The sequence below is a fragment of the Girardinichthys multiradiatus genome, chromosome 1 (genome assembly GCF_021462225.1).
Source record: "Girardinichthys multiradiatus isolate DD_20200921_A chromosome 1, DD_fGirMul_XY1, whole genome shotgun sequence".
NCBI classification, from domain to species: Eukaryota; Metazoa; Chordata; class Actinopteri; order Cyprinodontiformes; family Goodeidae; genus Girardinichthys; species Girardinichthys multiradiatus.
This window is the reverse complement of record NC_061794.1, coordinates 33868101-33884399: the sequence shown is the minus strand read 5'-3', so window position 1 is coordinate 33884399 and position 16299 is coordinate 33868101. Positions and strand designations below refer to the sequence as shown.

The 16299-nt window shown below is 40.3% G+C and overlaps 1 protein-coding gene across 3 annotated transcripts in view; it reads left to right on the top strand.

Annotated features, from left to right (window-relative positions):
- LOC124869914 (cadherin-4-like) overlaps window positions 1–16299 on the top strand; it is a 395423-nt gene that overhangs the window by 340390 nt on the left and 38734 nt on the right. For all 3 annotated transcript variants that reach the window (XM_047368168.1, XM_047368176.1, XM_047368160.1), the window contains 3 exons: window positions 3901–4038; window positions 10643–10828; window positions 14639–14895. In XM_047368168.1, coding sequence (XP_047224124.1) covers window positions 3901–4038; window positions 10643–10828; window positions 14639–14895 — 581 coding nt within the window. The remainder of the gene's footprint in view (window positions 1–3900; window positions 4039–10642; window positions 10829–14638; window positions 14896–16299) is intronic.

Sequence of the window (16299 nt, the reverse complement as noted above, 5' to 3'; positions counted from 1 at the left end):
CTGGGGTAAACCCCAACACGAGACGGCTGAGCTGGGGGGCGACAAGCAAACCCACCCCAGCCCACCGCCTCTCCCCGTGGGCCACTCCAGAGTAGAAGAGAGTCCAGCCCCTCTCGAGGAGACGGGTTTCAGTGCCCACGCTGTGCGTGGAGGCGAGCCCGACTATTTCTAGTCGATATCTCTCGACCTCCCGCACAAGCTCAGGCTCCTTCCCCCCCAGCGAGGTGACATTCCACGTCCCTAGAGCCAGCCTAAGCATCCGGGGATCGGGCCACCAAGGTCTCCACCTTCGTCCGCCGCCCAATCCTCTTTGCACCGGTCCCTCATGGTTCCCCCTGCAGGTGGTGGGCCCACTGGGGGATAGTCTCGCATCTCTCATTCGGGCTTGGCCCGGCCGGGTCCCGCGAGGAGCAACTCAGCCACCAGGCGCTCTCCGACGAGTCCCGACCCCAGGCCTGGCTCCAGGGTGGGACCCCGGCTCCGCCGTACCAGGCGACGTCACGTGCCTCGATTTTGTAGTCGTCATGAGGGGTTCTTGAACCACTCTTTGTCTGACCCGTCACCTAGAGCCTGTTTGCCATGGGAGACCCTACCAGGGGCATTTAAGCCCCAGACAACATAGCTTCTAGGATCATTCGAGCACTCAAACCCCTCCACCACATTAAGGTGGCGGTTCAAGGAGGGGAACTAAATGTTATATAAGTAATAAAGTACTGCTAAAAACAGTCAAAGCAAAATCGTTTTACTGCTGTGAGCAGCAGCCATCTTAAATGTAAAAGTCGGGTATGGTCGTGAACACACATCATTAAGATCAAGGAACACTGCGGGCAGGTCAGGCATTTAGTTCTGGAGGACTTGAGAGCAGGGTTAGGTTGTAAAACAATACCCCAAGCTTTAACCATCTCTCAGAGCACTGTTCAACCCATCATCCAAACATTAAACCTATATTGCAGACCTACCAAGATAAGGCCGTCCACCTAAACTGACATCATGGCAAGGAGAGCATTAACCAGAGAAGTAGCCAAGAGGTGTATGGTAACTTAAGATGAGCTGCAATGATTCACAGCTCAGGTGAGAGAATCTGTTGACAGGCAAAGTATTAATTGTGCTGTCCCCAAATCTACATGCAAATGAATAATGCAAAACTAACTCTGCATATCATCTATCTACCACTTTTCACACAGTTAAACATGTTGATGGTAGCAACATGCTACCATCTGCACTCTCTACAATGTCTACAATGTCACTGCATGTTAATAGAACTGTAAATGTGCCTGTGGGATCCTAGTGAAAAGGTTAAGAGATTAAGTATGGCTAAAAGGTTGTTTCCTTAACCCTTTGACCATTTAATAGTCTGATCCTAATCAGACCACCTTCAAAGCGGCAGATCTTGTGAGATGTTGCTCTAACACAGAGGCTATTATTAACCCTAAGAGAGCCAAGGAGGGACAGTACAACAGAGGCACGGTCATTGAAGCTCAAGGCTCATTGATGGGCTTAGGGACCAAGAGATGGTGCAGGTGGTCTATTAATTAAGCTGTGATGGCATAACCTTATTAAACTTGGCTGTAGAAGTAAGACGCTTCTGAGCCTTGTGATTCTGTTTTTTGTTATCTTTAAAAAGTCATTATTACTGATTTGCTGCATTTCAGGCTGTGTGGCTGCAAATCTATGAAGTTCACTGTTTACTTAAAAAAAGGCCTATGAAGAAATTGTTACGACAAAACAAAACAAAAAAACGTTGTGACAATTACAACAAAATCACACTGTCATAACTTAGTTGACAAACATGAAGCCAGAATATAAAAGCCATATGTTGTGCAGCAATAGGTTGGTTTGGCTATCAATAACTATTAGTAAGTGCCAAGAACCATTCTTAATAAAGTAGGTAAAATAAATCAAAATTCACAAGTCAGGGCACCACTTGAATTTCAAGAATTAATAGCTAAACAGCTCTCAGTCTCTGTCAGTTATTGTTTTATGAATACCTGCCTGGTGATGTGTGGTTTAGAACGATCAATGGAGTGAATTCACTGGCATTCTCAAACAGCAAGCCCTACACACATATACAGAATAAAACACAAACAAGTTCTCTCCAAAATACAATAAATTATTGGCAAAATACTTTAACCTCCGGTTAAAATACTTAAGTCAACAAACTTTAACTAGACAAGTAATGTTCAACATCATTCAAGAATAATAATGATGTTTTGAACAAATACAAATAAACCTGAAACAACAACAAAATAACAATACAGGAATGTCACAGTTCAGAGTAAATATGTCTGTTTAAGAACTGACGTTTGTTATGAGGAATTGGGAATGAGGCCAAATTTGCTTAAAAAGCCAACAATAACAACAGTTCCTGGTTGATTGTTTATGTTGTTAACTAGCCTAAGATTCGCTTTCTGAAATTAGTAAAAACAAATACTGAACGTTTTCATGATATTCAGTTTGTTAGATGTACTTGTAGTGTATCATTGCTTTGCTCTTACAGTGTTTATAGAAAACGGTAAGAAGTCTGAAACTGTGGAGTAAAAAAATAATCTTTTCTGGACAACTTTCTAGGTAAATGCATTAAAACATATTCTAATTCATCCCTAATCCCTAAGAATTTTTGCATTTTGAAACCTTGACAGTTTAAACACCCCTAAGCACTTTGTAGTTTGATCTGTCAGAGGCAAAATGTGACTCCAAAAGCAATAATTAAATGACCTATTTTTGTCAGATTTCACAGGTTTCTTGAAAACCCTCTTGAGTGCTGTCCTTTCCTCTGTTCTTTCCTTTTAAAATGTCTGCTTCCTGTTCTTTTTTAACTCCCACATTGATTCTCCTCTAAAGATTCCCAAAGTCTGTAGTGGACTTTTAAAGAGCTTGTTGACAGCAACAGACCTCAGCACTCCAGAGGAAACTGGGTGTGCTGTGGCATTGTTGCAACCCTAAGAGGTTCAGAGAAGCTCTGCATAATTACTTCATTGTCTAATTAGTGTTATGTACATGCTGTACACAGGCTGATGGGACAGCCAGGCAAGTACATGATATGTAGAAAGATGTGTGCTTGCGTGTATGCGTTAGTGTTCATGAGAGTGTGCACAAGGTTGGAGTTCAGCATCTCATTTAGCATCAAGATGAGAGGAACCGAGAGGAGCTGTCTAATCCTCCTGATGTGCCATCCTGGTCTAATTGGGATATTTACTCGGTAATTAGCAGGTGAGAGAGAGAGAGAGACAGTGGGAATGTAATTGGGAATCTCACTGACAAGACACATTATCCAGACAGTCGGCTCCTGGGCTCTATCCTTCCTGCAGCCCATTAACTGCACCCTGGGACAGAAGAAGAGAAAAAGAAAGCTGCAAAAGGAGTGCGGAAGAAAAAGCTGGATGGATAAAAAGAACACAAATGCCTCTGAGCACAGAAATACAAAAAAATAAAAAAAAAACCCATCCCACTGAAGTGACATTGTGTCATTTCAAGGGAGGGAATAACATTTATTATTCCCTCATATTACTGCTTCACAGATAGTCTATTAATCTCTGTCAGTTGGATCATTGTCTTCACATCTGTCGATCAGTGATACTGAATAAGCAGCGTGCCTGATGACTTTGATGGCATGCTGTACCCGTTGGGAGGCTGCACTGTGCACCCTCTTTGTGGTGTGATGTCTGGCCAGGTTCCACCGAGGATGTTTCAGCTCAGTCAAATGAAAGACTTTACCCCTATGATACTGTGTTTCAAATAAAACCACGAACCGCTACTGTAGAACAGAAAACAGGCTTTGTTTTTCCCCTGGGAGCCACAGTCTGTTGTAGCCACTGTGAGCTCACAGAAGAGAAAGCTATCTTCAGATGAATAACTGCTACTATTTTTTGTTCCCCTTTTTTCTATTTTATCCTTTCTCAGAAAGTGTCCCAGTATACCATCATTGTGCAAGCCACGGACATGGAGGGAAACCTTAACTTTGGCCTTTCTAACACAGCCACTGCCATCATCACTGTCACGGACATCAACGACAACCCTCCCATGCTGACCTCCAGGACTGTAAGTTATTACAAATATGGGAGTGTGGAGAAAGTAACAGTTCAGAGAATGAGAGGGTCTGGGTTCAAAGAAGATGGTGAAAATGAAAAGAAAGCTAGAGGAAAAAGCGAACAAGATTTGGCTATAGAATAAATAGGCAGAATGCAAAGAGATCTTGCAGTTAAAATAGCAAGGAAGAATGGAAATTCAATTTCGGTTCAGTTGTAGTGATACACTAAGATTTCACACAAAAATGTGATTTCAGGGCAACTTACAAAGAAAGAAACCATATTCCCTTTGAATCAGAACATTCAACAACACGGAGAACAGTTACACCAAAACTGTGTGGCTGTAACACATGATTTAGGCTTTAAAAATACAGAGAATACCTATTTGTTTTCCTGTAAAGGACACATACACACGAGGAACACTGATCGATATTATTGACTTTGTTCTGGAAGAATACCTAATCCTGCTAATGGTAAACGATTGTTGTCATCATAGGGATATTTAGAATGATGATTGCATTACGCTGGGTCATTACTGGGAGAGGAGTAAAAATTAAAAGTCCAATGTAATGTATTTTATGTAATGTATTAAACCGCTAGAGAGGCAGGACATTTCCCTTTTGCCTCAGACTTACATCAAGTGTCACTTGTGATGTATATTAATTACAATATGACTAAATGCAGGGTCAGTTTCCTGCCAACTTTAGATATCAAATATGAAAACACTGCAAAAGTATTCAAACGACAAAAGTATTGAAACTTTTTTATATTATTTAATGCTACAACCCCGACCTTAATGTATTTTATTGGAATTGTATGTGTCAAGACCAACACAAAGCAGTTCATAATAAAGTGGAAGCAAATACATACATGATTTTTATTCATTTTCTTTCCAAATAATAACATGAAAAGTCTTGGCTACATATGGATTCAGCCTCCTTCACTTCACCTTAAATAAAACCCTGTGTTAACAATTGATTTAGAGTTCATGTACTGTAATATGTAAATGTGTCATTTTGTGTGTAATGTAAAGCAGAATAGGGTACATAGCAAAGGACCAAGCTCAGGACATATCAGTTCATCAGCCAAAAATTAAAAAAGTATGGTACAACTGTAAACTACAAGCATGGCCTTCCCCCCTGAACTAAAAGGCTAGGCAAGGGGAACATTTATCTGAAAACTCTGGAGGAGCTGCAGAGTTCCACATCCCCGGTGGGAGAATCTGTTGACAAGACAACAATTACTCACAAAAGAAAGCCAAAATATTTCCTGTTTGCAGTTTGCTACAAGCTATGCAGGTAACGCAGAAGACCAAAATGTGTTTCAAGACTAACATCATCCCTAACAACATCTAACAACATCAACGATGAAACATGGTGATGGCAACATCATGCTGTGGGGAGAATTTCCTTCAGCTGAGATAGGGTTGCACGTTGGAGATGGGGGAGAATGATTGGAACTAGATACAGGGGAATTCTGGACGAAAAGTCATCAGTGGCGGCAGAAAAAAATAAAAATGAGACTGGGGTGAAGGTTCATCTAATAGCAGACCACCATGAACATACAGCCAAAGCTATAATTGAATAGTTAAAGCCTATCAGCATATTAAGCATATCAAGTATTAAATGGCCTATAATGGCAAGAATTACATACATGATGCTACAAAGTATTGACCTAGGGGGTGGGATACAAATACACTCCACAAATGTTATTTTAAAAAATTATAACAAATTCAAATAAATAAAATGTAATTTTGAGTTTGTAAAGTGATAAATGTGAAAATGTAATAATAAATTAATAAATAAATGAATAAATAAATACATTTGGAAGGCACAGGGCTGCACAGTGGCACGGTAGGTTGCACTATTGCCTTGAAGCAAGAAGGTCCTGGGTTCGACTCCTGGCTAGGGGTCTTTCTGCATGGAGTTTGCATGTTTTTCCCATGCATGCCATGCATGTGTGGGTTCTCACCGGGTACTCCGGCTTCCTCCCACAGTCCAAAAACATGACTCTTAGGTTAATGGGTCTCTCTAAATTGCCCTTAAGTGCGAATGAGTGTGTGCATGTGTTGTTTGTCCTGTATGTCTCTGTGTTGCCTGCAATGGATTGGCGACCTGTCCAGGGTGTACCCTGCCTCTCGCCCGTAGACTGTTGGAGATAGGCACCAGCTCCCCCGTGACCCACTATGGAATAAGTGGTATACAAGATGAACGAATTAATGAATGAACATTTGGAAGGCACTGTCCTTCCAAAGGCATGTGTCTTTTCCTAATAATACTGAGAAAAGCATTGGCCAGTTGGGTAGCAGGCAGGTCTTTTGGCTAGCCCAGTGACTGCTGAGACTGCGGCACCCTAGAACCCCGAAGAGGACTACATGGAATCAAAATGGGTGGGTGAATGGATGTTCATCCAAGCCCCTTGCTCTGCAACTCCAGGATTCGATGTTGAGGCTTTGTCAGCAATGTGCTCAGACCTTTCAGTTGGTAGCAAAGCAGTTAACATTAACATTTGCCCTGGGGGCTGTTAGGACCCTTATGATGGTGAGCTAGCAAAGGCATCATCCGTTTGTCAGCTATAAAGCTCATCAAAGAAATGCTGCATCACACAGAAACATGAAGAGCAGAAACAGATCGAGCAAAGAGGAAGAATGAACAGAGAACGGAAAGAGTTCAAAGCAGGAAGAGGGACTGATGAGCAGACCACCTTTTAGACTCCAAAAAGAAAAAATGGGAAAAAGTAAAGGGAGAATGACAGGGAGACAAGTAAGGATGAGGGAGTACTTAGTCACTCGAGCAATTTCCTACAGTAGCAGTGATAAAGTGTAGACGCGCCTTGTTGTAAATCAGTAGCCTTCCCTGACTCCTTTTTCTGCATTAACATTCCCTACTGATGGTGGTATATTGATGATGGGGGCAATAACAGATTGATATCCTCTAACTGGATTCCACCTAGTTTAAGTGCATTTTCATCAGCGTCACACGAGGAAGTTAATATTATCAAGAATATTGATGATAAACTTTAGTGGAGGTTTAGAATTCACGATGAGGAGAGCACTTTCACACACTCCTCTCATAAATCATCCATTTTAGTGGGGGAGATAACATAAAAAGCCATTTTGTTGAGATTGCAGGCCATTATGCAAATATTTTGTTTTAGCAATAAACTCCATAGATCTTTCAACGTGTCCCAGAAATATAAAGTTTGGGGAATTTGTCTTTAATGTTGATGATTAATATTTCATCATTCCTATCAGACGCTGTCCTATTTTTCAAGCAGGCACAGGGTTTGTGTATGTGTGCAGGCGTGAAGCCTTTGGGTGTTTATTGCATTATGTCTGTAATACAGATAGATGTGATAAAACGAATCAAATTATTCATATCTTTTGTTTGTGTTTACTCTATTGCTACTGTGTTTTCCATAAGGTATTGTAGATAAGTGCAGGGATGCTCAATCCTAGCTGGGTTTGTCTGTGCCGGATCCACTGCGCTGGTTTCTTGGCTTCCTGCCTGTGCCGTCCTCACAAAGTTCACATGATGAAGCTCCTTGTCACTTTTCTCCTCTCTTTCTACCTCCTTTTTCCCCTTGTAGCCTTTTGTCACTGCCAAAGTAGTGACACAAGAGTAAGGGTGCTGGCATGAGGTATCACGTCAAGTGTTGAGAGAAAGCCAGCTGTACTCACTGCCAATCACAATCAAAGAGATTCACCGCTTCTTCCTAAAGTCCAGCACTTGGAGTCAAGATACGTTATCACAGAGAGAATAATCAAACTGTTTGAGTCCCTGCTTTGAGCTAATTTTACAACAATTCTGTTTTGAAACAGCCACAGACCACTACACCCCACTAGAACCATAGTAGCTAAAGTAAATTTAATCAAACAACTCAACTATAGAGCATTAGAGCAACCTTCACACATTTGCACCCATGGTAGAGACATATAGAAAGCCTTAAGATAAATAAATATTTTTTTGCCAAGGCATAGTCCCGTACTAAAAAAATAGTTAAAAATCTAACTTTTATTTGCATACGTTCATTTGCACAGTAAAACAAATCCCCTTTTAGAAAATGTTTGTTTGGTTCTCTTTTACAAAACCACCAGTCTCAAACTGGATACAGCAGCATAGCAATTTAGCCAACAGATAAGCCAGACGCTTATGCATTGTTTGGACCTGTAGAAACCTTTCTGCAGCATGAGTGGCACAGCTCACATGTTAATAATATATTGCAGCAATGACCTGATAATTCATTCATTCATCTTCTGTACCGCTTATTAAATAGTCGGTCATGGGGGAGCTGGTGCTTATCTCCAGCAGTCTACAGGAGGCAGGGTGCACCCTGGACAGGTCGTCAATCCATCGCAGGCCAACAAAGAGACATACAGGACAAACAACCATGCACACACTCAAGGGCAATTTAAAGACAGGACTGCGGGAGAAGCCGGAGTACCCGGAGAGAAGCCAACGCATGCACAGGGAGAATATGCAAACACCATCCAGAAAGACCTGTGGCCAGGAGTCGAACCAAGGACCTTTGTGCTTCAAGGCACTGTTCCAACCGTGCAGCAACTGATAATATCAACAGATAATCTCATGCCATGTTAGCCAGATTATTCACTCACATCCGGATGCTGAATGCTTGAAACTGAAAGTAAAATATATGGTACGTTTTTCAAAATGCCAACATACATTGCAAGATAGGAAACAATATGAAAGCAACTTTAGAGTGCATAGCAGCATGGACACTTTGAAATACCAGGAAAGTCTATATTAAGATGTTCATTAAAAATGAACATAATGATCCTTAGCAACACAGAAATTGTCTTCCCTCTCTCTTTATACTCTATCTTTATGTTATAGATGAAGGCTCATGGCTGTTCTATTTGAAAAAGGAGGTTGTACAAAGTATGAATATATGTTCTGAAATGAAAGTTTATTTTTCTAAATTTGTTAATTCATATTCTTCAGTGGTTCTGCAATTGAAGGTCTTTCTTATGAGTTTTACATATTTTTTTTACCAGAGATCTTAGCAAATGTGGAGGGCACTGCACAGCAGAGCAAGAACAAAAGCAGTCAGGTTATGTTTGAGGAATAAAAAACACAATTCCTCTATTGCAAAATAACACATTCTGACAATGGACCCACGAACAACACAACTGTCTGAGTGGCATCCTATGATGAAAATCAGCAAATCTCAAGGTATTGTGATTAGTAGCAAAATGTTTACCACTAATCACTTTGATCTTGATCCAACAAAGTAATTAATCCAAGCAAAGGATCTCAACGTACAAATGACAAAGATAACTTGCTTTTTTTCAGTTTTATTGGAATCCCTATGATGTTGAAATTACTAAATACGTTTCGTGTCTGTAATCTAAAAACTTGTGCAACATTTCACATTACTTATACGAAAAAGGTTTAATCAGACACTGAATACCATTCCCTTGAATTACCCCAAATAAGAAACTTTTAGCTGCAGTATTGTTAGTCAGAGATGTGGTGAATCCTTTAAAGGCCTCAATCATAACTTGTTAACACTTGCCCTTAGCTGTTACTATGTGCTTAGAAACAAGATGTTGGAGGGTTCCTATGGGAACCCAAGCTTCCTCTGAAGCTTCCTTTATTGAATTGGTATTGGGGAGTCCCTAAACCACACAACAGCAATAAATCGCACAAGCACACACAAACAAATGCTCAGACAATAACATACGACAGCCTGCCTACTTACCCAAAGCAGACACTAAATCAAGACCACCCGGACTTGTCTGTTGTCTTAAGAATGTCATAGAGTCTCTGAACAGCTCTCCTGATTCAGCCCTCTAATCTGCACGCTGCTGTCGGCTGTTTGGTGGTTGACGCGAGCATCGCCAGGCAGGGTATTATGGTCTGTTGGAGTGTTTGGTCTGTGGCTTTGCTCTTTGATATCCTTCACCCTCATAAGCGGCTCAGTAGCTCATCCATGCCTGTTACCCGCTGTGACACGGTGACTGCGTGGTGCTACACGCCTGTTAACTCCAGATGAGTTAAAAACACACCATGACCTCGTATCTCTGGACTTGTTGGGTTGTTTATGTAGGTGTGGCTGCGGTCAGCTTATGTTTCGCAGACTTCTTGTAGAGTCAGTGTCAATTATCCCCTCTGTTTGTTCAAAACAAACAAGAATCCCCACCATAACAGACACATGACAGACAGCGGCTTGCTCCTCATCAGGCTTATCAGGACAACGCACATGTGTTTATAAAGCACTGGGACGACCAAAAACTTCTTAGATACACTCAAACAGATGTTTCAAGCCTCTGCGCTGATAGCTTTTTTCCCCTTCAAACATTTCCCCTCCTTGTCAGTCTGGATTTCAAAGGCATTAAACATCACTGCTCATTAAAGAATACAGAAAACATTGAAAACAAAACAAGGCTTTTATTTGCATCTACTTGATAGTGTATAAGCTGTGTTTTCTCCTTGCTTACCATTCAGTTTTGGGTTGAAGTGAATTGCTTTAGCTGAAAAACTTGAAAATAAAATATTTAGTTTTATTAAAAGGGCTCGATGAATCGATATTGAACACAGGACCAGTAAAAGTATTTCAGAGGGATGTAGTTTAACATTAATTTCTGCTTTTTGCAGTTTTCTGGTGAGGTCCCAGAGAACACAGTGGATGTTGCAGTGGCTAATCTGACTGTTATAGATGCCGACCAGCCCCACTCACCTAACTGGAATGCAGCTTACAGGATCATCAGTGGGGACCCAACTGGGCACTTCACCATCCGCACCGATCCCATTACCAACGACGGCATGGTCACTGTGGTGAAGGTAATGTCCTTTCCTTTAGTTGTGTTCTGGCTTGTCTGAAGTTATTATAGCGGGAAGTGTCATCTCTTTTTCTATGCTGAATATCAGATCCCATCTGGATTTAGGTGCGAGCTATTATAATAGGCGACAGAGTTAAATGAGGACAGGCTGAGGCCTTTCACATGCCCGTTTGTGTCCAAAAGAAGAATCGGGGGCTAATGTGTCCTTCAGAAACAGCTCATGCACTCAAATACAGACTTAAATATGGTAGCTGGTGAGACTACAGGAGCAAATTAGATATTGATTTCTCAGTTACAATGGCAACAGTTTTATACACTCATAATGTACTTGCTGTTGTGGTAAATGACAGTAACAACAAAGACATTTGTTACAACTAGCTATGTCAGTGACTCAAAAGCTCTGTAAAACCTATGTTCCACCAGCACTAGCTTCAAATGTAAAGTACTTCTATACTGAAAAGGCATTCTTTAAAGCAGTTTAAGATTAATGAGACCTTTATTCTCTTTGTGAAAACACAAAATGGAGCATTTCTAAATTATTACTTTTTGGCAATCAAGATTGACCTTAGAATTAGACAAGCTCAAATCCCAAAATATATAACAAGTCAAACCTGGAATGGAATATTCTTTAGTGATTAGCTTCTTTAAAACAAAAAACTTAGAGCACACATTATTTGTGGAACCTTTATTTGCAAAAACAAAGAAATGGGATTTTTAAATTTCACAGATTTGACAAAAATGGTACTAGAAGTTTATCTAATTTAAGTGAATCCAATTTTCTTTACGTCTCACAAACATGATGTGTTATTACAGTCCTATTAATTAATAATTTTGCTATCCATTTTAATTGTATTATATATATATATATATATGTATTTTTTTTTTTTATCTGATCATTACTGTATGAAGTGTATGGAAAAACGTCAACAATATAGCCAGTATATATAGAGTATGATTGTTATTCTGTTTGCATATGTTTCTGTATTAGAAATGTTTAATGGCAATCAAGAGCTGCACTTGTATATTTGTATGTTGCATGTAATCCCTCTAAGGCTTGGGGTAAATGTTTTTACCATGTTGCAAATGTTTCACAGATATTACTTATTTATTACAGTGACCTTCTCGAGCCAGGGATGCTTTCAACATCTATCTTACTCCTACAAATCACATCTCACAATAATGTTAACAAATAGCACTAACATGTCATTATAATTCCCTCTGCAGCCTGAGCAATGAGCACTGGTGTTTTGCTTCTCTTCATTATCTCTAGATGACTGACTTTAATAATCCATTCCTCTCACTCCCTGTGAAATTCAGCAGGCAGCTGGGTAGCCGGAAGCTTGCACTGAGACCCATGGGAGGTTATCAGGAAATCAAAAAATAAGAGACAAGCCACCCCCTGAGAGGAAATAAGCAATACACTGTCTCAACAAATAAACAGAGGGGCTTCAGCTCACACAGAGAAAAAAAAAAGTGAGCCCAAACATTCCCGTTGGATGACTTGTGAAAGATAAAGTGCAGAAGCTACATAAAGTCTTTGCAATGCTGTTGTTATTTTTCACCAAGGTGTCTACGGAGACAAATGGAGTCACACAGACACCCAGGTAGGCATCAGTCTACCACAAGGACCTTGAGCTTCTGTGTAAACAAGGTGTTAGGTTTTAACCACAACATGTCACACATTTATGCTGCTCTCTGAAGGATTTCAAGAGACTAATTCTTATTTTGCCACATGGTAATGAAGTCCGTAGACAAACAGGCATGCATGGAAAACACACAAATAAAGCCACTTGCTTTGAATGAGTCATTAAGATATGTAAATCACAGATTATGTTAAACACACAAGATGACAGGGGGAAGAGGAAAGGAGAGCAAGAGAAAAGTGCGGTCGAGGAGGATTTCCGTATATTGAGAAATACGGCCCGCTGAGAGCTTAGATCACAGGAGCCGAGGTAGGGCAGAGGTGAGGATCTGACGGGGTGGGAATTTGGAGTCCAGTGGCGCAAATTATGTAAAAGGGAAGGAGAGAAATGGGTAAAGTGGTAGAGAGGAGATGCAAGATGGGATGGCCATGGGCAAAAGATGGAAGCCATGTTATTGACCCCTCACCCCTGTGGTTTCCTTCAGGCTGTGTGGGTCTGTGTGAATGGGTGTGTTTTACTTTAGCCTTCAGCTATACTCCAGACCTCCCGATGCTCCGAACACCACAGGCTTTAGATCAAAGAGCCACGAGCGTGGTTTGCCTTTAAATGGGCTTCCAGTGCTCCATTGGGTCACATACACGAGTGTAAGTTTCTTAACTTACGATAACTGAAAGGCAAACTATTGCACTGACTATCACACACAATTCCACAGCTGTGCTGTGGTCAACTAATCGTCCTGATAAACGATGCTTTTTATAATCTTTCTCAGTGTTCCCTCTGATAACTGAGAAGCAATGCAACAAAAGAATGTGCTCTAAATGTTTAACATCACCATCAAACACAAGCTCTGCAGCCGTGATCATCATCTGGCTGTTAAGAAATGTGCAGCACTTACAAAAGGCATATTGGTTCTGTTTTTATTACTTGGCTTGCTGTTGTCATTTGAACCTGATCTTGTAGTCTCCATTAGGGAAAAAAAAAAAACTGTCACGCTTGTTTAAGCTCAAGATGCCTCACACACAACACACAAACATCCAAGCCATAGCAACACCACAAAAAGTCTCAGCACTATTTTTTGTGTACATGCGTTTTGGTGACAGGATCATTTGACATGGTAAAGCTGTTCCCTTATCACATCAATCAGACAGACACTGACAGTAGAGGACCATTGATGAGGGATTTTATTTTAAAATGGGCATGATTACAGTAAACACACAATAAGTGACTACTTGACATTTTGTTACAAAGGCTTTGTATTCTTAAGAAGGACCATAACAAAATAAATAATAGAATATGTGGACAATAACAGTGCACATTGTTTTCTTCTTTTGTGGAACTGCTCTTTCGTTTCTTTCGTTTTTATCTCTGTTGTCACATTTAAATGTTTCAGTTCATCAAGCATATTTTAAAATCAGACAAAGATGAAATGCGTAAATACAAAAAACTGTTATTAAAATTTGATTTAAATTCCCCCCTAAACCTGAAAACTGATTGTGGCCATCTTGGGGGCATCAACAACCATTAAGCCTTGGTGATAACTGGCAGTAAATCTGTTACATCACTGTTTAGAAATTTTAACCCACTCTTTGCAGAGTTGCTTTAATTTGGCCACACTGGGGGTTTAGTTTTAATGAAAGACATATTAAAGGTCACCACAAGATCTTAATTACATTTAGGTCCACTTGCATATAGTTTTAGAATTATAAGTACACACAAACTCAGGTTTGCACACATTAATAAACAACAAATTGCTTTGTGAATTTCCCCATCAGTTACAGTTTTGTAACTAATTATTTCACATAATGGAATAAGTGTGTGCATGGTTGTTTGTCCTGTGTGTGTCTGTGTTGCCCTGCGGTGGACTGGCAACCTGTCCATGGTCTACACCTCCTCCCACCTGACTGACTGACTTTTTCACATAAAGACAGCATATGCTAGACAAACATAAATGGAGGTAGCCCTACCACAATCACTTCATTTGTGGTATCCGCCATCCCTACTACCTTCAAAATTAAGGACATTCTCCCAGTAATGACATACCATATCACCTACTGTCCAACACAGAAATAGGTAAAAGTAAATATAAGTAAGGGATGCCTGAATGGGTCAAAGTCCACATGACTTTCTTTTTTTTCATGCCTGCATAAATGATTTGTTTCCTTCTCCAGCCAGTTGATTTTGAGATGAACCGGGCCTTCATGCTGACAGTGGTGGTGTCTAACCAGGCCCACCTTGCCAACGGCATCCAGTCTTCACTCCAGTCAACTGCTGGAGTCACCATATCTGTGAAGGACGTCAATGAGCCCCCTTATTTCCCCACCAACCCGAAACAGATTCGATTCGAGGAAGGTGTTCCCACCGGCACCAGCCTGACGACTTTCTCGGCTTCAGATCCTGACAGACTCCAGATGCAACAGATAATCAGGTACAGCATGCACACTGTAGTAATCTATTGTTTGTTTTCTTTCTTGGCAGAACTCATTCTGAATTGTCTTAATATTGTTTAAAGTCTTGCTTGCCTTTATCCAAATATACGCCACATGGAAATATCACCCTGTTGTCATGCATTGATCTTAAAAAAATGTATGGATAGGTGGCCAGTACTATGAGGTCAAAGTGCAACTACAGGACTGTATATTTACTTTACCCACATCTCACCTTATTATGTTAAGTTTTAGGTTTTAGATTTTATGTAGCATAAACATATACATCCATACACAACAAGACAAAGAGAACTGAGCAGATGGAGTGAAGAGGACGCAATAAAAAGAACAGCTGGCTCAAGCCCAAGCACCTGACAGTGTTACGGCCACCTGCAGTGTTCTTTGTCTGTACTCATCTTCTCTGGTTTTAAACATGAACCAACTTTTAAACATCCAGCAGACCTTATATTTTCTAACACCACCTGTCAGCTTGACTGTGTGGCTAACAGCGCTGTGCCCCTTCAGAAAGAGGTGATCTATTAATAACACTCTGGAATAACGAAGAGCTTTAGATTATGATGCAATTGTAAAGCCTACATTTTATTACAAGCGTATAGATTACAGTTAGCGTATTGGCAAATTTTATAATGGGAACTGAGAAATATGCAATGGAGACAATAACACGGATGTTCAGTTTGGGATTAATGCCACCTCACACTACGCTGCTCCTGCTTTCTAATTTTCTTTGGGGGGAACATATCTAAACAAATTTACCAGTTAATTTCACAGCAGATGAGAGTAAATTGGGTGTACATTATAATTTAGGAAGACGCTAAAGCCACCAGCTGGGCTGTCTGATTCTTTCTTCCTCTCCTTCTCACTATCTTGTTTTTCTCCCTTTTTAAATTGCTTTGAAATAATTGATTTTGTCTTTTTTTTTTTTCTTGAACCCTGGAACAGTACATATTAAAATCAATTTAGCTTTTAACAAGTATATAGAATCCTAGCATAGTCACCTTAAAATAAACTCAAAACACATGTCCTTTTTCTCATCTTATATTTAAGAAAAACTCCCACTGCTTAACACCATTTCTATACTCTCTGGGTTAGATGCTGAGATATCAATCATCTGTATTGTTTTGAGGTTGTGAGTTTCTTGCTTCTAATCCACTAAAAGTGAGAGTAATGTTAGCTAAACTGAGTGCAAATACCCACAAACCACGGCCACATTTTGACTTCAAATGTAGGGAAGAAGGCTGGGTCGCCATCAAAAATTTTCAATATGGGTTTATCAAAACTCTGAGGCTATTTCACAATTTTGGTGAATTTGTATATCAAAAGGGAGGGATATCTCAAATAGGAGATGTGTTTCTTTTTTCTCTTTTTTTGTTTGTTTATATGTCAGT